Below are 27,456 nucleotides of genomic sequence, written 5' to 3' on the forward strand. Positions count from 1 at the left end.
TTCTTCAGCAGCCACACTTCCACTGAGACCATTTCTGATTAGGCTTCAACAGACAGTAGATGGATCAACTGAAGGCCCAGATGTATCTCTTAGATTCTGTGTCAGGTCTTTGCTTTTCCTATTTCAAGATATGACTGATATTGTTCATCAGCTGTAGATATTTTTTAGGCGTGCGGCGCCGTCTTTTGTCCCCTGCTTTTCAATGTATTCATGCTTTTAAGGACACACTGCAGACAATGCAGAGATATACCAAGGTTTTACCTAACAGCTGTTTGGGAATGACCTTGATAAATCCAATGAGATATGAGATGAGAAACAGAGATGATTCAAGACTTTTGCATTAATATTAATATTTCATTGTTTAAACCAAACTAAGAAGCAGTGTGGACAGTTCTTCATACCCGTGTGTGCTGCATATGGGAGGAGTTAACTTCCCTACCAATAAAATGTTCCTCATTCCAAGAGAGCCACAAAATTAACCAGTTATGTAAATTTATATACAGTATCAAACATGGTAATGATGCTTATAAATTAGGATGAATTGTTTGTAAGAGACACTTGATTGTTTTCAGTGTATCAGGTATCAGTGAAACCTTGGGAAAAGTTCAAAACTTTGTCCAGCACAGCGGTAAAGGAAACACGAATTTAAATGTAAATATTTCAGGTTCAAAGGCACAGGCAGAGACTCACAGGTAAAGTAATGTTATTCTGGAACTTTGCACTTACAACGGAAACAGGAATACAAGATCAAGGCTTGCCGCTGGCCCGCTGTTCTCTCTGCAAAGCAGGTTTTAGACCACTTCCTCTTCCTCCCCAGTGAAGCAGGTCTGATGTTTAATCAATGGGGCATCAAAACATTCCCTCACTAACAATTACAGAATAAAAGCGGATGAACTGGCTTGTACAGGACACCTCAGCCTGTTCTCACTCCCGAGGCATAATACACTGACGATTTGTCAAATCCGGAGGAGTTCCTGAGGAACGCGAAAGGTGACCTTCCGCGTTCTTATGCTACGCATGGGTTACGGATGAAATCCAGCAGAATGAGCTCCCGCGGTAATACTCAAGTGTTTTCTGATTTAAGTAAAACGAACATACATATGTAGATTCATTCCAAACAGTTCTCCTGTTTCCTCATTATTACACAATGACTACCATCGTCTTGCAGCCGAAATCAAGACCAGCAAATGCTTTGGTGGGCCTGTGTTAAGTGTAGTCTCAGTTTCCTGTTCTTCGCTAACAGGAGGGGCACCCGGTGTGGTCTTCTGCTGCTGTAGACCATCCGCTCTTCAGAAATGCTCTTCTGCATACCTTAGTTGTAACAAGTGGTATTTGTGTTACTCTTGCCTTCATATCAGGTTGAAGCAGCCTGGCCATTCTCCCATGACCTCTGGCATCAAAGACATTTTCACCCAAAGAAATAACTCCAGCTCACTCAGTGTTTTCTCTTTTTCTGAACATTCAGTGAAAACTCCAGAAATGGTTGTGTGTGAAAATCCCAGTAGATCAGCAAGTTCTAAGATACTGAGGTGAGCCAGCGAGCCCAGCTGGCACCAACAATCATGCCAAGTCATTTAAATCACCTTTCTTCCTCATTCTGATGCTAGCTTTGAACTTCAGCGGGTCGTCTTAGCCATATCTACGTGTCTAAATGCACTGAGTTGCTGCCGTGTGGTTGGCTAATTGGATATTTGTGTTAAACAAAAGTTGAACAGTTGAACAGGTGTACCTAATGAGGTGGCCGGTGAGTGTAGAAGTCAGGGAGTTTGAGAGAACATTCACATTCTTGTTTAAACTTGAGGGGGTGATTATTTCACAAGAAGAAACTAATTATTTTCCAAATCAAACTTATTTAAAATCATAAATGACTCTGCAGAATAAGTGCTATGAAGATGAGATCATAATCCACTATCAAATGTCAAGTATCAGTGTCTTCCCCTGAAGATATTATATGATATTCTCTCTCTTCTCTGAATAGCTCAGCTGAGTCTTTCTTTTAGCTCTGGCTAAGTTTTCTTCCTAGAGACTCAGCCTGTAATCCTAAGGTGGTTTACTGTAATTACCAAAGACATCAAGCTGTTCCAGGGACTCCACTTCTTTAAACGTCTGTGTCTTTCTCCTTAGTGAAGAAAGGCAGGCTTAGTTTTTCCTTTTTTTTTTTTGTTTTGTTAATGTACTATCCTCAAATTAGAACCAGTGAAGCTGACTGGATACACTTAATGATAGAGCCTTTGTCTGAACGCTTAAGTGTAAATAAATTACGCAACTGCACATCATATAATTTTCTGCATTTAAAATAGGAGTGGCATGAAAATAGATCAGCGAGCTGCGAGAAAGTAAGAGGCATCGTTTACAAGCGCTAGTTGTAATTATATGGAGCGCTTCTCCTCATCTAAGTACATAACATCAAAGGAATTTATAGTACCAGTGAGAACATGTAAAACACAAAGCAGTCCAAATATACATGTGAGCTCAACGCAAGAGCTGAGCATATATTACTCACCCCTGTCTAAAGTCCTAACCAGAGTTATTTTACAGTGAGATCACTCATGTGTGACATGACCACAACTTCCATTATTGTCAAGCTTTTCAGTGTGGGAGAAAAAGAGGCTTTAAAATAACCTACACACTTTATAGTGCACAGTGTACAAAGGTAGCAAAGAATAACAAAAACCATTTATGCATGAAAGCCAGTGCGTGTTTGTCGTGGGTTGAACCTTTCCAAAGAAGCTACCTTTGGAATTTTCATCAGAAGTCTGTTGACCTCCAGGAGCTCCTCTCACAAAGCCGCCGTTCTATATTTACAACGGCCTTCATTGTATTTCGGTCATGTGGACAAAGTGGTTACTTTTATGCAGGTGTCGTGGAGCAAACAAGCGTGAATGACAAATAATGTAACAGTGGTGTCTGAAGCCAGGATGCAAAACAGCAACTGGAGCGGAAGGACATTGTAGGAAAATAATAATGTGGGATTATATGGTTTAATCTCTAGTTTAGTTTGTCTATAAGGTAAAGTCATTTCCCTTAATCCCACACCTTCCTGGGTGCAAGTGACAACAGGAAAATAGAGCCTCTGATAGCTTTAGGTAAGAGGTCATATGGCGGGATGTTTTATATGAATTTATGATCACCTAAGTTAGAGTGTTAGTGAATTGTTACATGTTCTGTTTGATCCAGGGCTCTCATATTCTAGATGCTAAGTAGAAAACTTATCTGGGCTGATGTTTCAGTCCTGGCGTCAAAATAAAAGTTTCAAAGCCTTTGTTACTAAATGCAAAAGAGATTGAATAAAACATAATTAAAGCAAATTAACATAAAATGCAGTTACAGCAGTTTTCCTGTAAATCCAATTACAGCGGGATATATTTGCTGTTACTCAACCTGTTTACAGTGTAGGTCTCAAGAGAGGTGGCTCCTTGCAGGGCAGGATGGTTATTAAACAGGACTATATCCTCTTTGCAGGTCTAGCACAGAATTAGCTGTGGTGTAGAAGAAGCAGATCCTGCACTTTCAGCACTGTTGTGTTACTGGGACATATCACAGGGAAGTGCAAGAGAAACATTTTTGACAAGACAGATGAAGAGAGACGGCGTATGGGCTCCTTCTGGAAGAAGATCAGACAGGGGGCTGGACACAAAATGCCATGGTCCAGGAGAAGTGCCACCAAATACCTGTCCGATGGAGGTGGCATCAACTTCTCAGAGGTTAGACAATATTTAAATAAAATGTGCTCGAAAGCAAAGAAGCCATCACCATGCACTTGAATTTTCCATATAATTTTGTTACACAAGAACGTAAAACGTTCAATTCAACGGAATCCGGTCAAATTACATGTAATTAATTGGCATACAGTCAGTTTGTACCAAGCATGTGCTCTTTATTGCTTAATTATATGAGTAAATAAAACTTTTATTTTATATATTTACATATTTTCAGTTTTTTATTTTATTTAACCTTTATTTATACATGCAATCCAATTGTTTCAATATAAAAGAGACTAACTAAACTAACTAAATGAAAATCGCGAAAATTGTTTACACAATATTAAAACGGAAAAATTCAGATGCATTTTACTCATATTTATTTCTTCATGTTTATAAGGGCAAATAATGATTTTTACATTGTGGCAAATAAGACATAGCCATTCATTTATATTCATTCATTCAGCATTAGTGACAACATTGTATTCATTCATAAATAATCCATTATAAGACAAGAAACCTTAATGATTGCTAATGTGCCTTGAAAGAGAAATGTGTTAAATAGCATATAGGTCGAGTAGCGTTAAGATACTCGTCATCATATCCACTATTATTATTATGGGAAGAAGAAGAATATCCCGTGTCTAGGAAAAACACTGAAATATGAGTAAGTATACAGACAGCTTTAAGCCCAAAATAAAAATGGTCATGTTGGAAAATATGTCAGCAATTGTAAATATGGGCTACACCGTGGTTCAGTGCATTCCACTTGCATAAGGTAGGCAGGTCTGCTTTACTTTAGCACCTGGACAGTCAGACAGACGGCAGAGGGAGGCAGAAGCGCAGCGGGGTCCAGGTCTCTCCACCTCTCCACGGGCGTGTGTCGTATTTAACAGTTACTCGCGAAGAGCAGAGTCTGTAAAAACACAGTACTCAAAGAAACCGTGTCCAGTAACTTTGGACAGCTCTGATTTTTCACTTATTTTTATGTGTTGTCGACACTTCCCGACGAGAAGATGAGCGGCGGCGTGACGCGGGCGGTGGAAAAGGGAGAAGAGGACGACGAAACTAAAGTGAGTGATGCTGCGTGACACTGGTTTAAAAGCACTAACTACTACGTTTAGCGTTGCACTCACCCGGATTTCATACTGGGCACATTTTGGTCCACAATGACATAGTTCCCATTAGACTTCCCAATTTTTAAGAGCAGTTTTTCATATGAAAGCGAAACTTTTACCCGCAAATAAGAATAATAATAACAACCTCACATGAACTATGTAAAATAATGTGACGTTAAAGCAAAAATCTATCCTTCCTCATCCTCGTTCACCATATTTGCATCACGTTTCCTTTGCTGAACACAACGCAGACTGTTTTTATAAAGATGGCAAATCTAACAACATCACTTAAGATGAGACTTAGGATCCTTGGACTGATGTCTATATTTCTCTAACAGTGTGGGGACATGATCGTGAACATTTTTAGTAATACTTAATAAAAATTTGAGTAAACGCTTCTACTCACCTTAGACCGCCAACACTGTTAATTATAAGCTACGACTATTTAACTAATGACTCTTATTTTAAATAAATAAATAACTCACCTGTGCTGAGGTACTCAATATATGATGCAGTGTTTACCTTTCTTGTTGTTTACTTAAAAAGTGGAATAATGGCAAAAGATGTGGGCTGACCACCAATGCTGAAGTCACTTCAATCAAGGGACACGACAATAGTGTAGATCACGGGTGGGCAATTAATTTCCCCAAGGAGCTGCATGAGAAACTATTTAACTGGTGAAATTAACCAATATTCATTTCATCTCTTTATAAGCTTCTTAAGGAAATTAATTACCCACCTTTGGACTAAAAACTTGCTGCTGTATCCTATAGAAGCTGCAGAAAGAAATTTGACTACTATAAATAAACTATAAATAATGCTAACTGCAGCACATATATATTTTAAAGCAGAATTTAATAGCACATATGGCAATCCAAACCAAAACTGTGATGCTGCACCTGCATCAACAACTTCTAAAGGTAGTATACTTCTCATGTCACATATAGCAATATTCCTGGTGTATAAGAAATCAAAATCTAAGCAATAAAAGCATTTAAAGTAATTCCAAATGTTCTGTGATTTCAAAGAATAAAAAAATCTCAAGCAAGTCCAGCCACTGTATTGCAGTGCTTCTTGTTGCTTGACTTTAGTTTTATTAATAACTTCGCCTGCACAGAAAAATAAGCACTACCATTGTAGATACACCAATATTGCTCTCATGGGCTCAGGAAGTGGAACGGATCCTCTTCCAATCAGAAGCTGGTTCGATCCTTGGCTGCTCCAGTCTCCAGTCTTTCTCAAACTGAGTTGCGTGTGAATGTGTGTGTATGATGTTTACATAGAAAGCACTTACATGTATAAAGAAGTGCTTTTGGGAATGCTTAGAGTGATCAAGTAGAGAAGGGAAGTGCTACACATGAACCTTAACCGTGACCATATACAATAAACTTTTTAAGAATGAACTGATGTGTTCACACAAGGGAAATGTAAACGCTATCAACTCATTAAACACCAGTGAACAATTATAGCCTCTAGCCGTGTTTTGTTTTTGTTTTTTATTACAGATACAGTAACTGTAATCTTTCGAGCCATTGTAGAAGGATGACAAAGCAGGTGACCGGACATTCAAGAAAGTCAAATTTACAGGGAACTCTGAGCGTCACAGCGCTCATTAAGAATGTGCCGGTACTTGTTGGTTTGGTAGTTAAGTAGAAATATGATCACTGGCAATCAAACAGTTTTTTTTCTTCCAACTGTCTTGCGCATTGTTTTCTTGAGATGCTTCCTTGTAGATATAAAATGACAACTATTTATTGTGAATCTGCCAAGTAAAACATTAAACATTGCGTGATGCTGTCAAGATCTCGGTTAAATTAATTTAGTGCTTTAAATCAATGATTTTATACGTGTCGAGTCCTGTTGTGATGCCACATGTGGTGCATGGTGGCAGCGCGAATGAACAGATAATTTGTTTATAAAGACTCTTGGCAGGAAGCAGAAATCTTTCCCAACAAATGCACTCAGGCTGTTCAAGCTTTTCTCCCTCTACTGATAGATCTGGTGCAACAAATTCATATGAGAACTGTTTGTGGTTTGGAGGGGATCTTGTTTGTGTGGACTGTTCTGAGATCGTTCTTGACTATAGTCTCAGCAGATGCATGCAGCTGAGAAGACAGCAGTGTTTTCACATTCAGTTAAGTAACCGGTGAAATAAATTGCTGAAAAAGTAAATAAAAGCAACCAAATTATTTCATTTTCTGAATTGCCTCTTCACAACCATGCCTGTCAAATAATACGATGTGTTTGTGCTGATATGCTGTGCTTAGTTTTCTCCAGATGTAGTGCTTTGCATTAGGGCCAGACATCTTAATTTTGGTTTAATCTGTCCAAAGAACATTGTTCCTGTCTGTGTTTTGTCCTGCCTCCTTATGTTCTCTATTCTTTTATCTTCTCTTCCCTACCTCATTCCCAAACCGGCTGTGTCAGATTGCTGCCTCTGTTGGAGATTTCTTCCTGTAAAAAGAGACTTTTTCTTCCCGCAGTCACAAAGTGCATCTGCTTTAAAAGGCTAAATGACCTCCTCAACATGTCTTGAAGTTCTCCAGAGGCCTGGTAATGAACTAATAATTTGATTAAGGCGTGCTGACCCAGGTTGAGATCTAAAACCTGCAGGACACCGGCCCTCAAGACCTGGAGTTTGACACCCCAGGATAAGAGCCTTTGGGTATATTGTATATTGTGTACTGTATATTGTATATATCAGGCAGAGAAAACATGGGTTTTTTCACCTTAAACATGACCTCAAATTACCCATTTAAATACATTTAGAGGTTTATTTTGTATTAAGTAATGGTAACGGTAATTTAAGGGTAATTTTAGGGTCTCTTGTGTCATGTGTGTGAACATGATGTGAACAACAAGCGCATTCTAGGTAAGGTTGTTATTAAAATACCTTAGCTGGATTCCAATGTGGTTTTCTTAGCTCCACGATATACTTGGAGAGCGACGTGGGAGAGATCGCATGCAAGTCTTTTGTTTGTATTGCAAACACGTCTAAAGGTTATGTTGGCACTACTTACACATCAACAAAAACAACTGAATGACAATGACAGCTGGAAGACAGTGAACCGAGGTTAAAGCAGCACTTAGAAGTTAGTGAAAGAATATGGGGATTTTACATATGTTTGTACATATATCACTAAATCAGAGCACGTGTATATATGACTTTTCCCTATGTTAAACATGAGTAAAAATGCTTTGTTGATACTCTATAAAAGTAGAAACCCCATATTGTTTAAAATTGTGAAAATGGTCCTGCACAACTTTCCAAAGACTAAATATGTCAATTGATGATTTTGTACTGTCCAACAGGAAACCAGAAGATTTAGATCATTAGTTTACTAACAAAAAATAACAAAGAAACCATAAAATAAGCATGTTTAAGAGTCCTTCTTAGATGGTCTGCTGTGTCCTCATTTGACAAAACAAATGATTAGTTGATTGTAAGTTGAACTGTGGCTTCATTATAAGCTTCAAATGGCCACGAAACACGTTATGTAACAGAATATCAGGATTAATATCATTTAGGAGATGTGCGTACTAAGTCAAAGATAGCTGGATAAACATGCACTAACATGAACATATTTGGTCGGTGCAGCATTTGACTTTTGTTTGCATGGTTTTGTTTGCTCTGCACACACGCACCGTGCCAGTAACTCGTTATATAAAGATACTTCATTAATCTCTGTTATGTAACTCTTAACACATTCCTCAGTGTGCTGCAAACTACCACTGTCACTATGTGGCAGATAAATGAGGTCATTCCTCATGCGTACATTAAGATACTAACAGATCAAAGAAATCATTAAATGCCCAAAATTAGCGTGACATTCATACCCATGATGAGTGTATGTAAAATTGTAATCACAACTGCTTTCCTTTGTCACATTCATCAACAAAAGATGTTAAAACAAAAGCTCAGTAGGTTCTTATGTTTAGACTCGAGCTGATCATTGTAATATTTGTTTAAATTCAACGCCAACAAAGTTTTTAGTCCACAGTTCTGTAGGGGAGACCGGGGATAGTTGTAATGTGGGTCAGTTGTAACACTTCCAATTTCTCCAATCAGGGCTAAGTTTCAAATGATGTGACTCATCCTGTGCATCCCCAACTCAGTTCTGCTATCACATGTGAAAAATCAGCACATTTTGTCAAAAACAGACAATTTAACACCAAAAAAAGTAATTTGTATGCCAAAAAGTAAGTTTTTCTACTTCATTTCAATTTCTAATAGCATTATCTGCTTTGCAGTTAAACTCATCAAACTTAAATTATGTTATTTGTATGTCTATGGGGATATATTCTGTGTAGGTCTTTAGTGCTAATGTTTTAGCCATTGGCTGTAATGTTAGCTAGTTCATGGCTATAGGAGTCTGGGTCAGTTGTAACAGCAACAGTCTGGGTTAGTTGTAACAATAATGCAGATGTTAAAACTTACCACACTATTACTTTAACTTATATTAAACAAGTTGGGGCAACGACATCAGCAGAGAGAGGTTCACTGGTCGCTTTTGGTTAATGCCATTGGCAACACAATTCCTCCACTGTTTGTGTTCCCACACATACATTATGCAGACCACTGTGTCAGAGATGGACCAGTAGGAAGTACTGGTAGTGGAAATAAATCAGGATGGGTGCACGAAACAGATTTCCTCATCTTTCTGAAGCACTTTGCAAACCACACCAAGGTAAGCCATGATAAAAAGTAATGGAATTGCGATGCTGGTGAACAACTACATTTTTTCAGGTTCATTGTTATGTTCAAAATTGGTGCAAGAGTTGTAGGTTATAATGCCCACTGAGCCAATGAGGCCAAACTCAAGGAAGACCAACCAAAATTAATGAAATATTCAGTTGCAGAAAATTCCATAACTTGTCTTTTTTGGGGGGTTGGGATATGTTCAAAAGCTAGATTTCTGCATTCTGTCACACACACACATAGCTACATTAATGGCTCTAAGTGCATTCATGTGTTGAATAAACAAAGATTACATATTAATATTTTGTCAGTACCCTTATTTCATTGTGTTACATTTCACCCCAGGATATGTTACAACTAACCCAGACTATGGGGTTAATTGTAACATTTCACTCTTTGTGTTTGAGACCATACCATGCAATGGGTAATTGTGTTGCAGAGAAAATAGCTGCACTATTTAATAGCAGAGACATGTAAATACTTTGCATTACATTTTGAATCCACTACCTTAAAAGAGCTCCAAGTTACAGACAGAAATGTCAAAAATGTTACAACTATCCCCGGTCTCCCCTATAATCTAATCAGTGGAAATGCTCCCTCCAGTTTTTTCCATGCTGTATTTAACATCACAGTCCTGCAGGGAAGCTCTGAACTGCATGCCTCCTTGAACTGGCGCTCTCGCTGTAGCTCTGACGGGAGAATAATCTGGAGGGGGGGGGGAAAAGGGTTGGGCAGCTGATGCAGCCTCGCCCAGCCATGTAAGGCAAGACAGCCGTGGCTTCCCATGTACTTAGTCACACAGATAGAGACAGTCTGGATCGCAGCTGCCTGATCATCCCCGGGAAAAGTCCTAGACAACTTTCTCAGCCCAGGTAGATGTAAGTGTGATTCTTTGTGAGATAAAGTGGCATGGTGATTATTATCATGGTGATTATTATGAGGGTAAAGTCTGTGATGGTTCTTGTGGTTGTAATATTTTGCTTTTGCATGGTGAAGTATAGAGCGGTGGTTGGCAGATGATTCATTTAGCTTTGTCTTCCCAGTAGACCAGTCGATACATGATCTCTGCAAGGAAATTCTTTAAATGAACATTGCCGTCTGTTTGATCAGCACGATTTCTCCGAAAAGCAACCACCAAACTTTTATTATTCAATCTGAATTGACCTGATTCTGTTAAGTTTCTTCTCACCTCCTGCGTGCTAGCAGCGGTATTTAACTTGTTACATAAAAGTAATTGTAAAAGTGACACCTCCTATTTGTCAGTTGTTTTCTTGTGTCATGAAAAAAATGATTCAGCTTTCATTGTATTAGCTCAATATTCTTTGGGGATTATTCATGAGACGAGTCTATATTAATACCTATAATGTGTATGGCGTGCGCGATCTGGTGGAGCAGGATTTGCGGATAACAAAAACTTGTTTTAAGCAGATAATTCATTCATAAGGTGTTTAGCCTGTTGCTTAGTAATAAAACACGTCTGTTTTGACTGGTAGTGGAGATGGGTAGGTTTCACACATGGCTGTGAACTCGGGGGGTCTTGCTGTGAGTTACTGCTCGGCCTGGTTTTCCCTTTCCAATGTTTTTAGCTTGCTTCAATGATCTCTGAGTGGCTGATCCTTTATTCGGTGTTGCTCTATCCTTTCACTATGACATCATCTCCAGATCAGTGAACGGCAGTCATGGAGGAGTTAGTTGCCCCCTTGGTGGGACGCTCCTCTATTGATTGTGTAAGGTCACCGGCGATAGAGGGATGCTCTGGTAGCCCAGACTCGTATAGGGGAAGCTGTGATGCCACCTACTAATCAGTACTCATGAGTCAGGCTGGACAGATTTATAAACAGCTGTTTTCATGTCTCCTGTGAGTCTGTTCCAATAATGATGATGTGATCTGCAGTGTTGTTGAGTCTTTGATCATCTCAGCTTCAGAGATAATGACTACCTAATTCTGCTCCGCTCCGCTTACACTGTCCAAGTCCCCCTCATGCTTTTGTGTTCTGGTCTGAGATAAGCCAATCTTAATCTGCTCAGTTAACAGTTTTACGGGTTTAGGAATAATTAACTATTTTGATCATTGTTAAAAAAATGATCTCCATTAAATAAAATTCTTTTTTTCTTTCCTCCAGTCAAATTACTTCTTTTCTTATATAGTAGTAAACTCCATATCTCCACAATATGAGCTGTTTTCATCCTTTTATATGAATCACTGAAGTTACACCCTCCACTAAAGGAGGTAGAAAGAACTAGAAATGCATACAGTAGCTTTGGCACCTCTCAGTATTCCACTTCCATTGTTTTTTATGCTGAATGCAGGACATTAGAGACAGAAAACAGACTCTCCCTTTGGGCTCTCTGCTGCTGCTCAGTTACACAGTTAAGCTACAGTTTGTCTTTTTACCAGAACCTTTATCTCAGCACTTTGTTTGCATTTTTGCATTTAATGTTTCACGTCTTTATTAGTGTCACAGCACTGAGATTCGTAATAATTTGTTTAGCTAGTAACTAAATTGTTAGTAATTGTTAATGCTGTTGTGCTCTCACACACCAAATCGAAAAGTTCGAATGCCACGTGGTTAAGAGTGCTGTTCTCATAGCCAGAACTGTGACATCACACAGTGCCAAGAGCAAAAAAAACCCAAAAACTGCCTGAAACAAAACATTTAGCACAGTCTGAAGCATGAGCTTTTGGCTGATTACTTGCAGACTGCTAGTTCTACTTCATGTTGCACAAAACAGTTATTTAATGGTGCTTTGTTCCATGCCTTTAAAGGAAAATCAATCAACTCCCATAGAAAAGCACGTCCCTCAGTGGCTCTGATATGATCAGTTAAACTATTTTCATGAGCTTTCCCACCTTACGAAACAGTTATATTTGTAAAGATAATATTTCTTTGTGCAAAAAAGGCTACTTGACTTTGCACGCTCTGGGTTCTTAAGGCTTTGAAGTTATATGAGGTCAGGCTTTTACAGAAGCCCTGAGCTGCACAGACAAGCCTGGAGAAGCTGCTCTCCCAAGTGTCTGCCTCTTTGTCTCAAGAGTGGAAGCAGATTATTATCTGCACTGTAAACGCACAGAGCAGATGAAAGGTTTTTTTTTTAAATTATGTTCATTAAAAACGTGAGTTAGCTCATGCCCATAGAGCAGATACATGTAGATAGTGGAGCTGTGTAGCTCTGATGATGTGGAACTATATCGAACAATCTGTAAATGCAAGTCTATGCAAGTCATCCAGTTTAGGAGATAGCTGTACAAATCTTTTAAATATAACAAAATTTAATGGGACATTTAGATTTAAATTCACAAACTACCCTGGCAAGTGTATCATTCTGCAGAAAAGACCATCTAAGACCCTTGTGCTAGTGGCAGGCTTTATAACAATGATGGTGTCTCCACTCGGCTAAGCTGTGATGTTAGCAAAGTGCACACTTACTGGCAGGTGCAGACAGAAGTTTTTACAAGCAACAACTTGCAACAAGGCTTTGGGACTTTTTAAGTGTTGGGGTGATTCCTGAAAAGAAACTTTGCAGCTGAGTTTTCTTTATTTTCTTTCTGGCTCTTTGTTCGCCATAAAGAGAGTGACATCTGGTTTCCTAGCATTCTGTCTAAGGCAGATATTTCTATAGGTGATACTTTTAAAACATAACACAGCGTAGATGACTTAAACCACAGGCCTGGGGAACATATGTCAATGTTTTTAAGGAAACCTATGCCCTTAAGTCATTCTGTTTTGTCCATACATGCATTTAATGGCTTTTACATCAGGACTTAACAGTCAGCACTTACTTCTATGCAAAAAAAAAAAAAAAGCATTCAGCTATTCTCAGTTCTATTTCACCTTGGAGCGTGATCACAGGTAGAGGCTAGCTGCTCTGTAATAACACATAATAACACTTTTTGTAGGAAAGGTGGTTAATAAGTCTTGCAGTCAATTGTTGGGACTGTTTTCATGCACCTGGCCCCTCCAATATGTGCAGTCAAGTCATTGTGTGAGCTCTGACTTGTGATTCATTACAACTATTACTGTCAGCAGAAGAATAGCATGTGGTGAGGTGCACTGCCAGCTCCGCCCAGGGTGCGCCTGTCCCATGATCCTGCCTGCGTCTCTGTTGAGAGCAAAGCCCTTGAGGTGTCCCTCCCTCACATCAAAGTTTCAGACTTGGCTTACCTCTCACCGCCTCTGTGCTGATGGTTTTCAGGTGGCACAATCGCGCTCTGAGAGCTGCCATTCAAGCTAAGCCATTTGTTTGAATTGCAAACAGAGAACTGGTCGCTTACGTCAGTAGCCAAATGTGTTCCCCACATTTGATGCGTTGTTTAACGTGGCATGTTCATGCATGCACCGAAACACTCCAGAATCCGAAATCTGTTTCCACTCAGTCACACAGTTTCATTTTATCCCAGTGACCATCGTGATGAGCAGCCACTAATCAACAAACCACCAGCAGTCAGTGGGCGTACCCCCAACTGCCTTGCCACAGAATTACTAGAAGCCTGACACGGTTAAACGGGATTTCACAGGAAAGAAGGCATGGCTGACTAATGAATTTGCCAGTTATTGTATGTGAAACAAAATCTGTAAGAAAAAAGAGCAAAATATCTTATTCTAGGATGTGTTCTACTTTCCATCTGGTTTTCTTGACTAAAAGTGCCTTTCAAGTTTAAACCCCGAGCTTGTTTAGGATTACACTGTGTCCCTTATATCTCGAGTATGTGTGTCCATGTGCTCACAAGTAATGCTTTCTTAAAGCTGACGACATACTGTGGTATGTAGAGTACGTGTCAGTGCCTCTCAGGTGTCATTTTCACTGCAAGCAAATTAAAGGTGTGTAAGTAGGAACAATGTGTGAGAAACATTACTAAATTATTTCAAAAGCATGCTGGGTGCCACTGATGAAACAGGGTGGTATTAATAGTGAGAATATTATAGAACAAATAGCGTGTAAATGTAAAATATGATTCAGGTGGAGTTTTATGGCATTCTTTTGCAGAACCAGAGAGGGAGAAACATCTGGTTCTTTGCTCTCTTTGCATTTTGTGAAACACAAGCATCTCAAATGCTTGTGAAATAGCTAAAATACCTTTGTGATGGAAAACAGGAGGCTGGAACTGGAGAAACATATTTATGTGGGGATCAGTAAACCAGTGAACAGCAGCTGTAAACATCTGGTGTACGCAATACAAGTAAACAAATCAGCATACCTCAAACTCATGCTATTAGGAGTGTTTGAACTAACTCAGCATATTCTAGCCTTTTGTCATAATAGTAATAGTTTTGGGTATTTACTACAGGATTACAAGTTCAAGTTTTTAAACTAAACGAAGAAGACAGTTACAGTGCAAGAGCTTTATTTTTGCCTCAGGCTTTTAAGCTGTGCGCCATTTTTGCAGCTACCTGTTGCCCTCTGTGGTCACGCCCACACGGAATTTAATTAAGGCCACTGATGACAGCGTGCACGGCAGAACCACAAAGCACACAGTGTTTTCACAGGAGCTCGGCCTACACAATGTCTTAGCATATTAAGCACTCCATATGCTCATATACTGTAGGGTGGGGACAAACTATACATGAGCTATACACTCCAGACATAGTGGATTTGGAGATAAGATAAAAATGAACTGTTACGTAGCTCACCAGCAATTAGAGTGTTATCCTTCACTTTCAGGGGATTTTGTTTGTCAAAAGGACTAAACCGTTTGTTTTCTTTGCATACTTGGACTAAAGCAACACAAATACACCTTCATCCTACTAAATGGGTGTTCCCAAGGACAAGTGCGTGTTTTTACAATATTAAGCATTTGTTTGTTATGTGGTTTGACTAAAATCACAGGTGGGTTTAGCTGACTTTCTCGGGTGAGTTAAATGTATTTGTGTCTATGTTTGTGGGAGAAAAAAATGAAAAGTACCCCTCAAAAACGAATTACTACAGCAAGTCACGCTGATTAGCATGTGAGCGTAGATTAAAGAGTCATGATCAGCACACAATGACACGTACTTCCAGTGAAAGAGTACTCTCACTGGCGGGAGTGTCTGCCTTATTAGGACAACAAGATGCAACACTATTGCAGCAATAACTGGCAAGGACAGTTTAAGGAGATGATCCACACAAGGGCACATTTACTGGGATTCCTACTGCCTCATTCAGAGAGCAGAATTAACTAGAACTGAACTGAAATATAAGTAGGCGATATATCAAAATAATAGAATAGAATAGAATAGTATACACATATATAACAATATCTACAAAATAGAATGCAATGCACTGCAGTAGATTCAAGAGAAGAGGTCACATCTCTCGGATCAAACATAAGGCATGATGCACTGATCAAAACAAACCAAACAGAACAGATACTATAAAAATGAGTGGGACAGACTAGAATACAATAGAAGAGATGGACAGTTACAGTGAATTACGTTGGCCATGAGTTATGTTAGTCAAACCATCTGAATCTTTCTGGAATTTCCAGTGTGTGTATGTGTGTGTGTGTATTATATAAACTTTAGTTTATAAAAGCCTGCATGACAAATAATCTCCGTATTTTCTGTTTCCGTTGCCAAGGCGACACGTTGACTCTGGAGTGACTAAGCAGTCACGGATGTTTTGAGTTGTGATATTTTTGTCCCTGACTGGTCAGCCTTGGTTTCATTTTCTCCAGTGTTTGATCATAATCACCAGACTTGGCCACGAGGGCAGAGTGGAAATGTTTCCTCATTGGCGGTTGCTAGGCTTCACAGTTTAGCTGTGTGGCATCCAAGGAGAAACCTCAATAAACGCTCTCTCTCTCTGGCTTTCAGCTCCACCCTGTCTTTCAGTTGAGACTTTCATTTTGAGCCCTGCTTCATTTCCCGATGCTTCATTTAGCACATCTTATCTCATCTTTCATTTCAGGACCGTTGCAGGCAGCTTAGACTCAGCTTACAACGTCGAGACCAGACAGGCAACACCTCACAACAGCACAACAGTAAGGTACAACTTCAAAGCAGTTTTAAAACTATTTGTTAACTGAGAGAAAGAGAGGAATGCAGAATGGGAAGTTTGATATATACATATGAGGGTTTGTGTTTGTTTTTGTTTTTTTATACTGAATGTAGGAGAGCACCATAGAATTTGCGCCGCCGCAAAAACCTGAAGGGCAGGAAGACGAAGTTGAAGTCAGACCTCACATAGAAGTTGAAGTCATCAAAGTATGTGAGCTTGTTTTGCTTGCTCATGTTTATTGATAAAGTTTGAGCAACTCAACACTTCAGTTTTAACTGAACTACAGTCATATTATCTAACATGCTGCGGTCACTGTGTCATCCAGTTTTACCTTGGAAAAAACCCACCGGAAGAAAGCGTCAAGATGCTTACGGACGAGGTGTCCCAGATTCAGGAGGTCAGTGTGTGGACAAGTCAAAGCTGAAAAGCTATTGGTGGAAAGCAGAGTGTGTTTCTTTAAGCACAGCGTTCAGCTGTGTCAAGGGTATACCTGTGGTTCTGCATAGTACACATCTTTTTAATGCCTGATGTGTTTTTGTATTTAGGTGAGGTATTGTCTGAAGACTCTGAGACAGCAGATGGCAGCCAGGCAGAATGGCAACAACAACCAGGTACACACCCTCTGCCTCAGAAACAGTTCAACAGATTATCTTTGGTCCGGCAATTTGGAAGAATAGTGATTTTAATGCCTTAAAAGGATCAAAAGGTTAAGTATATTACAAGTTATGTATATATATGTGCTGCATATAAGGCTAATTTCCTCCTCTGACCAAACAGTAAAGATCTACAGTAAATATCTACCAATTTTACAAGATCTACATGACATTTATAAAATAAAATAAAAAGCTTTTTTAGATGAGCTTTGCCCTTAAAATAGGTGGCAGCATCTAAGTAAAATGCAAATGACTGAGCAGAGTTAGTGGTTAACAATAGCCTCCATATAAATGATAGAATATTTAAGCAAGAGTTACAACTGGAAAATTACTTGCCTAGTTTAGATGTTATTTGGCAGGGTTTCGATGTGAATGCAATTTCTTTAAGTTGCAAAGACAGAAATATCTGCCTGTATCCTTCAGTTTAATACCAAATGCATATCAGATAAAGAAGATGTTATTATTGAGCATAAACTTGTAACTGCATTTGAACGTGGGTAATTAGTTGATAGGTGTATTTAGTGCAATTTAATTTAATGTAATGTTTTTAACATGGGACTATAGAAAGTGACCTTTGAGTGCAGTCACTCCAGGACCTGCAGCTTTTAGAGCTTCATAGGTTGCTGCTTGGTCTTTGTGAGTGTTGAACTGTGCGTGTGGGTCACCTTCTCTTAACCTAAGAGGCTTACGAGACCTGCATGGCCTTTAAAGCAGACATATGGAATACCCAAATTATGTAACACCTTAGTGCTCCTGCTTCTTGGTTTAAACACAAACACAGCGTATCACAATATTAATTGTGTAGACCTGAACTGTTCCATTTTATGTGCAGCTTTTTCCGCACTAATTCCTCCTCCCATTTGCTCCTTTTTCCTATTCAGCGTCCAGCCAATGGCTTCAGAGTCAAAGCACCCACCAGCCAACCAGGTGTCATCAATGCCAACGGCGTCCACACTGATGCTTACGTAAGCTCGCCGTAGTTTGCAGAATTATCTGACCTCTTCTGAGGCGCTCCCGTGTGTAGCCTTTATCATTTGATTATTCATCAGTCTGAGATGAATGAAATGGGGAAATGGAAGAAGTCACTTTCAGCTGCAGTTCATTTGAATGCATTCAAAGTTTTATTCAAATGACAGTCGTGATGGAAAAAAATGCCTGTCCCTGCAGCAGTTCCTCATTGATTCAAACCAGACAACTGCCTGCTTTTGTAGAGAAAATGCTACCCAGGCTTTCATCAGCTCATAACAAAGCTTACCACACACACACAAGATATTGTCTTTCCCATGCATTATTCTCGACTTGGCGGATCATAACAACTGCTGTAATTCAACACCATCTACCAAGCAAGCAGTGTTGGCGCTGCAAGAAAGCTTGTGTGTGTTTGTGTGTGTGCATGCTAGTCAAACCCAGTATCTTCTATGTATCGTATATAGGTAAGGTAGGATCAATTTACACTTCCCTTTAAGTGGTTTCAGATTGTATCACAGTGCATTAGATGTGTTGTGTCTCCGGTAGAGGAAACCATTCTGTCTTCCCAAATAGGAGCCTTGAGTTAAAAGATTATCTGAGTAGAGTTTAACAGCTCCTTGTCTAAATGATTTTGTTACCTCAGGCTAGACCATGCAGCCTTGTAAACACAAAGCAAATGGCCTATCAGCAGCCTCTTTTATCAGTTTGTTAGCCCATGTTGAGCCCTCTGGTTCAAGAGGCTTGTGAGATTAAATCTAATTGAGCACTTTCTTTGTGTGTGTGTGCACTCTCAGGTTGGGGATAATCAGGAGGAGAGTGCGAGGCTCAGAGAGGTGACCAAACGCCTGTATGCTCAGCTGAAGGAGATGGAGAAGCAGCATCAGGAGGAGATCGACATACTGCAGGTCTGTATCAGGAGATGAGTAACGTGACACAGCTTCCTGTCCACTGCAGCTATGACTCACCCCTCTGATGCTCTCTTGCTCCTTTAATCGTCCTTGTTATCTGTCAGTGTTATCTTTGGATTTCATCCCTCATCTTGTGATCCTCCACTGTTTGGATCTTTGCTCTGCAGTACATTCATCTGTCAGGACATGTAGGGGCACCGCCCGAAGACAAACACTTTACTTTACATATGCAATTCTTTACTGTTAGTGACTCCAGCGAAACAAAATTACGCAACAGGAGGATATGAGACATTATTTACTAGGAAGTTATCTAAATCATTAATTTTTTTGACTGAATTCAGTTTAGACAGAAATAGCCGAGAACAATACATTTAAAAACAAAACATACAGTCACTTATCAAGCTAAAGGGGATCAATTATCCTGATTTTTTATATCAAATGTACTTTGTTACAATGAAAGTTTCAAGTGGTGAGGTCAAGTATGTACAAGCAATACTTGTGAGCCAGCAGCTCAGGCTTTAGACTGCATTAAATGCTCAGTTTCAGCATTTTTGTACTCGTAGCTCTGTGTGGGATCATAGAGGGAGGATATCCTTAATATGGTCATCCAGGGCACACAGATCTGTTGTTTAACCTCATGTTTGTGATCAAGAACACGTAAAACTACTCTAGTAGAGTCCAAGAATATTTTTGTATGCATAACAGGTTCTCTTTAATGCTGCCAGGAGAAATTAATAAAGCTTAGAATCATTAATTTAGCATTTCTAAGAAGCCCTAAGGAGACAGATTGGATACCTGTCCCGAGGTATACGCCGCCTCTCACCCAGTGACTGGGACAAGCTTCAGAATAGATGCATAATTTCTGAGCAGGCACTGTTTTGCCTCAACTAGTTCAACACTTTGAACATCTCATGTAACAAAAAGCAATAAAAAGGTGCAAATAAAATGAAACTGGGGGGATTCCAACTAAGCCGCATTTTCTACTCAGGTGGCAACATGAGTGAAAAAAATACGTGGAGTTACAATTTGTTAATTCAGCTATCTTAGGGATACTAACTGTGGCAGTGAATCGGCCTTATCAAATCAATGAAAACCAGACTCAGGTCAAACTTTATATTATAGCACACCAGAAGGAAGTTCTCACACTTTGATTTTCCTCTCAGGCCGAATCAAACGAGTATCAGGCACAGCTGGCTGAGCAGACAGAGCGGCTGCAGAAGGCCGAGGAGCAGTCTGCAGAGAGAGGTCAACAGGTGGAGGAGCTGCAGAAGCTGCTGGGAAACATGGAGATCGAGAACGGCATCCTCAAAGACAAGATGGCTGCAGGAGAGGCGGAGCTGCTGCAGCTTAAAGCAGGCAGAGAGGAAGCAGGAGAGAAGGAGCAAAGGTAAGACTGCACGCAGACTCATAAAAGAAGAAGTTTCTAATAAACCAATAATGAGGAAAGGCTCTGCCCAGAGAGCATCTTATAAAATCTTATCTGATTGATGTTGCGTTATTTAAGGGAAAGCCACTTTTATGTCCTGCAGTAAAAGAGAAATACATCTTTTACTCACGTGCTTGACTGTATATAAGCTTTCTCATGTATCTGCTTTCAGGTGTGCAGAGCTTGAGAAGGAGGTGGCTGTCCTGAAGGAAAAGATTCATCATCTTGACGACATGTTAATGAGTCAGCAGAGGAAGGTCCGCCACATGATCGAACAGGTATTTATGCACATAAGGATGTTGCCTGGTGGTGCATAGTGTACACAGACACACACAGACTTGCAAGCTGCCCATAAACACACACACACACACACACAGGAAGCCACTAATGAGAAAATGTGATTTCTGAGGAGGCGGCCACATGAAGTAGAATTGATTTGGGGGGATGAAGCCAAGCGGAAGCATGTGGTGAAGCAGAACCGCTGGTGATAAATAAGTGATGATGCATCTGCTTCAAGCAGACAAGCATCTTGTGTTATTCATACGGTCTCTTATTGTTTGTTTGTTGCATCTATAACGCAGCTCCAGAACTCCCGCACGGTTCTCCAGGAGAGAGATCGAGCCATCAGGGATCTGGAGGAGAAGGTGGCTTTCCTGGAAGCAGAGGTGAGGAACTTTCTAAAAAAAAATGCAAACAGGCTGAATCACTGAATTTATCTCTGTTTTCTTTTGTTTTTAAAGCCTTTCTTTGCTCAAAAGATGATCAAAAACAGCTGTAGCTTTCTTAAATGAGCTTTTTAAATCTCATGATAAAAAGAGTCTATTATCCCCTGTGTTGTTCCTTAAACATGGCACACATAAAAGAAGGTGGTGCTCAAAAAAATGCACTTTTTGCTCCTGGCTGTGCCCAGGCATGTTAGAAAAATTCGTTGGCCTATTATTTCAATGAAATTATATTTTTTGCAATTATAGATTTACAAGTTCATCAGAATAAATTAGGTGTTGGTCACAGAACCATAAACAGACTATCGATGTCAGGTTTTTGTCTTTTTATGGGCTTTGCCAACAGTAGGAAAATATAAAATGGCTTTGTTGTTTGAAGTAAAGCTGTGCCTGTGTCAAGCCGAAAGAATGCGCCGTTTAACGTCGTTAATCCCGTTCCTGTTTACAGAACAAAGAAATGCATGACCACATGGAGTACTACCTGGCAGGCCAGGATCTTCCACCCTCATCTACTGAGAACAAACCAGAGGTTGTTTACAGGTGAGCCATCACTTCCTAACTTACAGTCCTTTCTATTAGTCATCCTACAGTCAGATGTCTAAAATAATCTCTTAACATTTCTTTTTCTCCCCCACCTCTGTGCAGCAAACCGCTGACACCGACAACTCAGAGCAGCAAAGCCCTCCCATTCATCAAAGTCATTGAGATCAAATCATGATTGGAGAGACAACCAAAGGAGTTAAATACTGTGTACATATTTATATATTTAACCATATATGTAAAATGCAGCTCTGCGGTGATTTTCTTTTAATTGTATTTTTATAAAGGCTGTTTTAGCAGACCTCACGCACATTCTGTCGATACCTCGTTGTTGCTTCTAGGGCTGTTCTTTGTACCTTCTTTTGGTTTCCTCAAAACAAACAGGGATCCATGCAGAATCTGAATAAGCTGTTTCAACAGGTCAAACTATAAGGCGTGTCAGTTAAACGCTGTTGCTAGTCTAGGGTCGAATGCACGAATAATCACAGTGATTTTAGTGTTTTCATGATCACAGTCACTCTCGGGGTTCAGGGTCAAATTCCTCAGTGCTTTGCACCACGTTGCCAATAGCAGGCGTGCGGTTATGATGTCAGCAACAAAATTTGTTTCACGCTTAGCTGAGAGATTGGGTCAATCGTCATACTATTTTGATTTAAGTTTGACCTTGTTTTAGCTGCGCAGTGACAGACTAACTGCCTCAACGTGCTTATTGTACAGGCCAAACATGTTTTGTGCTAAAAGGTTATATTTAATTACGCTTATTTTTGCTTGATTATTAACATAATTATGCATTGTTCGCATTGACTTTGCTGCTTCTTCCTGTCAAATACCTTGTTGCACTCCAGGATGCATATTTTTAGAAAGTTACTTTATACTGTGAAGAGTGTAGATACCCTGAAGTTCAGTCTGCGTCACTTTTCTGTAAACTTTGTCCAGTTTTATTTAAATTTAATAAAAGAAATGGTTTATTTGACTCAGTTGATTTACAGCGCTTTTTTTAAAAAATCATGGGTTACTATATCCTTCCTCTATGACCTCACACCGCCACCTAGTGGAAATACAGGGACAATAATTATAAAAGAAGAGGATGGGAAAGTTCCCTCAAAACCACAAAAAACCTTTTATCTTCATATAAATACACGTCACACGTATGAATTTAATAAGTTAGCATAAATATCTTACATTTGTACATTAATCAAACATTTGTATTTACAAGTTCAACTCTCAAGAAAAAAATAATAAATTCAGTTGACTTGCTGCTTTTACAAAAATGAAATGAAACAATTGTTTTCCTCTGCACACATTAAACAGCAAACACACACATACAGAAAAGGAAAAAAAACCTCCTGTGACAGCAAGACTTTAACAACTGCATCATTTTCTAGATCAAAAATATAGAGGATAAGATGTCTCTCGCTGTCCATTCTGAGCTTATTTTAAGTTTGATGTTTTAAAGCTCATTTTTAAAGCCAACCAGTCAGTCTGCTACAACTTTTTATTTCCCCGTAGACTGACCGCACACCATACAACCATCCTATGACTGCATCACAGCGTGCTCTCCAGTGTGTTGTAGTTGTCTTTGAAACTTTTGAGCTCCAGAAAGTGTTTGGGCCTCTTGCTGCGCTGGCCGGTTGAAGGCAGGTAGGTGATCTGGATGGTGGAGGGAGTGCTGCGGACAGGAGAGCCTGTCAGGTCCTTGGCTGCGGACTGGTGATGCTGGTCGAGGCTGGTGGTGCTGGAATACGCCTTCACGCTGAGGGTGATAAAACAGATGATTTCAAATGTACTGCATAAACGGACAATGCAGACCGCATCACTTGCTGCAACAGAAATAAGACTGGTTTCAAGTCTGGACCAGTACGGTGACACTTACACGTCAGCCAGTTCGTTTAGAGCTTGCTGATATTCAAGAAACTCAGGTTCCCCAAACACCTGAAACAAATATTTAAATCCACATCAGCAGATGAAAGAATTTAACTCGTTATATTCTTGTCTTTTATGAACCCTCTGTGCCCCTCTGTCCTTCTAGTGAGTGTCAGATCACAGTTTACTTCATAACGTCAGGTGATGAGCAACCACAACTTTTTACTCTGAAGGAGGCTGTAAAACTTTGTAAAAAGCCTCGATGAGTCAAAGAAGCAGGATCACTGTCATCACGAGGATTTCCAGAACTTTTCTGTCAATAAGAGTTGCTGATTCAATAAGTGCATGCAATTAGGCCATGTTACTGAAACTTTGTTTGAAGTGACTTTAAGGTTGTTGGACTCAGATGCTTAGCAAATAAACTTTCATGTGATGTGAACACGTAATCAAACAGGAGACAAGGCTTGAGTTGAGGAGGAGGAGGATGAGATGGAGATTAGAGGGAGAAGAGAGAGCAGTGGTGGATGTGGCAGATGAAGAAGACGTCTTAAATGGTCCTAAATAGTTTGAAAGCAATAACTGCAAAATCTAAATTAAGATTATATTTAGAATTAACACTTTACGGTAGCGTTAGATTTTCCATTCTTTCTGAATTCTGGAACCTGAAACATTCTAATAAAGTTCTGTTGGGATACAGTAAAATACAGTAAAAACATTTATGCACCCCAGTCCCATGACGAGCGCTGTCGTAGCCTTCAAGCAAACGGTCAATAAGTGCACTGCGGCTGCTCTTTATCAGAGAGTGGGAGTTGCGCAACTCAACTAGCCAGCTCCTGAAGCTGCGTCCTGTAAATGCGCTGGGGCTCCCACTTATCTCCTGCAAAGGAATTCCTGTGGCAGAGAGAGGAAGGAAGACAAGTTGAAGGTCAGGAAAGACGTTTTAATGCTTTAAATGGAACAAAAACAAAACAAGAACAGAATTAAAAATTATTTTACAATAATAAAAAAAAAAAAGCTGAGACACAGTAGAAAATTCAACTGAAACCACAACAAAAAGACTTGTGAATCACTAAAACTCTATATTTCACTCAAGCTTGAAACTTTTGTGCCACCACTGTTTGGCCAAAATTACAGAGAAAGCTGAGAAATGCATAAAACCACTGAGTGGACATATTACAGCTAACTGGCAAATGTTTACCTTTAATATGCCCAACAACGATTATATCATCTACTGATATAAAATCAGAAATATAAACAGACTCAGAGAAATCAGGCTGTCAGGTGGCACAGCAAGAACTCATGAACACGGCTGCAAACCACCACCAGCCAACTCAGTGGTAAGCTGCATCCACAAAGCCAGTTCAAACTCTACTGTGCAAATATGGGCCTGAACTGCTTTAAGTTGGACTCAGCTGAAGCATAAAATGATCCTGTCTTCTTTTGGATATTCTGACACTTCCGCTGGGATAAAGAGGAAAGGTGCTATCCAGGTTCAAAACCCATGTCTGTGCAGGTATAGGGGTACATTACTGCAACAGCACAGCTTGCATATGTAAGACGGCTTCATTAATTCTCCTGGACAACATGTTTTGGAGCAACACCATGTTGAATCTATGCTAAATCGCCTTTTGCATGCCGGTGCAGTAAAAGAGTTAGGGTGCTGAACTGGCCTCCCTGCAGATCAGATCTGTCACCCACTGAAAAAAGAATGAAAAGGGTAGCCCTGAACTCTACAGCCAAAATCCTATATAATTCAATAACTCAAAACTACAGCAATATAAGTAAAACACTTGAAAAAGATGATGTGGGTTTGGACAGCTGTGAACAAGCTCAGCATGTTAAAAATGTGCTCCTTGAATCCATGAACCTTCTCTGTGGTCTTCCTTTGTTCCTCCTGCACCTATACCTTCCAGTATATCCACTATCCCTCCTCTGCACATGTCCAACATATCTCAGCTTTGCTTCTATAACTTTGTCTCCAAACTGCTCAACCTGAGCCGCATTCTCTCTTGCTTCTACCTCTCCACCTGCTCCCTCCTTTTACTACAGATCACGATGTCATCTGTGAACATCATAGATCATCAGAGACTCCTGCCTGACCTCATCTGTCAACCTGTTGATCACCACTAAACTGGAAGGGGCTCTGAGCCGATGAATACATTTAAGGAACAAATTGTAACTCTCACCTGAGTCACGGATTGCATCCAGAGCTTTCATTCTGTACAGGTAGTTGTAGCAACCTTTGAAATATAAGATATCAATTTGTTACGTTTAAAAAAATAACTAAATAAAAAGGACAACATTTGCTCAAAATGAGTTTAAAAAGCTGACTGACTTATCTGTGATGCCCGCTTCAGTCTGTCGTCTTCTTCTGACAGGAGCAGAGGTTCATAACGTATCTCATGAACTTTGGACAGTCTGGACTCAATCTCCTCCCTCAGACCCTGTAGATTAATTCATAAAGAATTTATTAATATTAAGGCACAAAAAGTTAATAATAATAATAATAACAAAACAGTAAAGATCCACGCCTCACCTTTGGTGCATTGTGGCCAATAGGTACATGAGGCCCTCGGCGGGATCTCATTGCAAAACGCATGATCTGCCTTTTGACGAATATAAACAGCAATACAAACACCTGAACACAAAACCAAGCGTGACAGGATTGAGGTTAAAACGTATCATAAACACACCTCCGTGTACCAGGTATCGAGCTTTTAGTGTAACTTACTCACCAAGCTTCCATAGGCCATAACCAAAACAACATTGACTCCAGATAACGGCGATGACTCTGCCATGCTGCCTGTCAGTGCTTACAGTCTATGCGACGACGAATCACTCTACAGCTTCAAAGTATGCTTCGAAAAAATAAAATATCAGCAACTGAGCTGACCCTTGTCTTTTTCTTCATGGGCATCATGCGCTAAGATATGCTATTTAGCTTTCAGTTAGCTTTGCACTGTGAGGGCGGGGCCAGAGCTGATTTCCGCTTGTGAGTGTTGGATTACCGTAAGAACCATGCAAGAAGGACACGCTAAACAGACTTCCTGTCGTTATATGATGCTTAGTATATAGGTTATTATAATTACCTATTACTAAAGTACAAACAAAGAACTGCAAAAGAAATAAATAAAAAATAAAGACTTTTTTGCCCCCCCCCAAACAACTAAGTAAAATTCATCTGTAAACACAACCTGCCTAAAAGGGCACAATTTATATCATATACACATTATATTACTGTTGGTGATATTTGTAACACATTCAATGATCTATGTAGAATGTAATACTTATACATATTATTTTACCTGTTTCATTTTTTGTTTATTATTATTATTATTATTATTAGTAGTAGTAGTAGTAGTATACAACACTATGTAAAAGTATTGATCCAGCCCTGTGTGAAACAGATGCATAACTAAAAATCTAAAATACATTAAAATGCAGTATATTAGGAAAAATAATTCTACTATACTTGAAAGTTAATATTTGGTATAATCACCTTTAATTCTTCAACACAGCCTGAACTCTTAGGTTGTGAACAACCACTTTGTACCTCTACTTTTGTACTTTGTACACTGAACACAGTCTGAACCAAATATTTCAAATATGTATTTATCACTCCACCAGACCTGGTTCCCCTGACTTTCAGTCCAGGTCTTGTGTAATTTAGCATATCTCAAACTTTGCACCCCCCTTTCCTTCATTAAGAGTGACTTGTTGACAGCCACCATTTCTGAGGCTTCACGAACAGTAGATGGATCATCTGAAGGACCAGATACATCTCTCAGGTCCTGTGTCAGATCTTTTCTGGATTTTTTCTTAAGGACGTGGCTTTTAGATATTTCTCATCTGCTGAAGATATTTTTTTTAGGTCTTTCACTG

The 27,456-nt window shown here is 39.6% G+C and overlaps 2 protein-coding genes across 4 annotated transcripts; one reads left to right on the top strand and one right to left on the bottom strand.

Moving 5' to 3' along the window:
• The first annotated feature begins 4,529 nt into the window (after nucleotides 1-4,529).
• On the top strand, nucleotides 4,530-22,684 carry tuft1b (tuftelin 1b). 3 transcript variants are annotated; one of them, XM_085397035.1, is made up of 12 exons: nucleotides 4,530-4,774; nucleotides 16,404-16,481; nucleotides 16,607-16,699; nucleotides 16,819-16,890; nucleotides 17,039-17,104; nucleotides 18,028-18,111; nucleotides 18,910-19,020; nucleotides 20,187-20,410; nucleotides 20,622-20,727; nucleotides 21,031-21,114; nucleotides 21,620-21,711; nucleotides 21,817-22,684. In XM_085397035.1, exons 1-12 carry the CDS (start codon nucleotides 4,718-4,720, stop codon nucleotides 21,887-21,889), a joined length of 1,140 nt encoding a protein of 379 aa, XP_085253161.1. In that variant the 5' UTR covers nucleotides 4,530-4,717; the 3' UTR covers nucleotides 21,890-22,684. The 3 variants fall into 3 exon arrangements, with proteins under 3 accessions (XP_085253161.1, XP_085253163.1, XP_085253164.1); XM_085397037.1 differs by lacking the exon at nucleotides 4,530-4,774 and adding an exon at nucleotides 10,255-10,396; XM_085397038.1 differs by lacking the exon at nucleotides 4,530-4,774 and adding an exon at nucleotides 10,273-10,390.
• Nucleotides 22,685-22,847: 163 nt separating this feature from the next.
• Nucleotides 22,848-26,569, bottom strand: LOC146643670 (lipid transport auxiliary protein 1-like). The gene is made up of 7 exons (XM_085397039.1): nucleotides 26,310-26,569; nucleotides 26,111-26,212; nucleotides 25,910-26,018; nucleotides 25,761-25,814; nucleotides 24,299-24,465; nucleotides 23,585-23,643; nucleotides 22,848-23,464 (listed from the first exon to the last, which is right to left on the bottom strand). The coding sequence occupies exons 1-7, from the start codon at nucleotides 26,370-26,372 to the stop codon at nucleotides 23,257-23,259; spliced, it is 762 nt and encodes a 253-aa protein (XP_085253165.1). The 5' UTR covers nucleotides 26,373-26,569; the 3' UTR covers nucleotides 22,848-23,256.
• Nucleotides 26,570-27,456: the final 887 nt, after the last annotated feature.

This window comes from Rhamphochromis longiceps, linkage group LG22 (assembly GCF_057381845.1).
Source record: "Rhamphochromis longiceps isolate RC_006_pf linkage group LG22, R_longiceps_female_GT1.1, whole genome shotgun sequence".
NCBI classification, from domain to species: Eukaryota; Metazoa; Chordata; class Actinopteri; order Cichliformes; family Cichlidae; genus Rhamphochromis; species Rhamphochromis longiceps.

What these genes read in the sequence shown, in the direction of transcription:
- tuft1b (XM_085397035.1), top strand. Translation starts at nt 4,718, where the DNA reads ATGAGCGGCGGCGTGACGCGGGCGGTGGAAAAGGGAGAAGAGGACGAC. An exon ending in AGAATGGCAACAACAACCAG is followed by an intron (nt 17,105 to 18,027) that starts GTACACACCCTC and finishes TTTCCTATTCAG; the next exon opens with CGTCCAGCCAATGGCTTCAG. An exon ending in TCCGCCACATGATCGAACAG is followed by an intron (nt 20,728 to 21,030) that starts GTATTTATGCAC and finishes TCTATAACGCAG; the next exon opens with CTCCAGAACTCCCGCACGGT.
- LOC146643670 (XM_085397039.1), bottom strand. Translation starts at nt 26,372, where the DNA reads ATGGCAGAGTCATCGCCGTTATCTGGAGTCAATGTTGTTTTGGTTATG. An exon ending in GGATGCAATCCGTGACTCAG is followed by an intron (nt 24,466 to 25,760) that starts GTGAGAGTTACA and finishes TCTCTGCCACAG; the next exon opens with GAATTCCTTTGCAGGAGATA. An exon ending in CTAAACGAACTGGCTGACGT is followed by an intron (nt 23,465 to 23,584) that starts GTAAGTGTCACC and finishes TATCACCCTCAG; the next exon opens with CGTGAAGGCGTATTCCAGCA.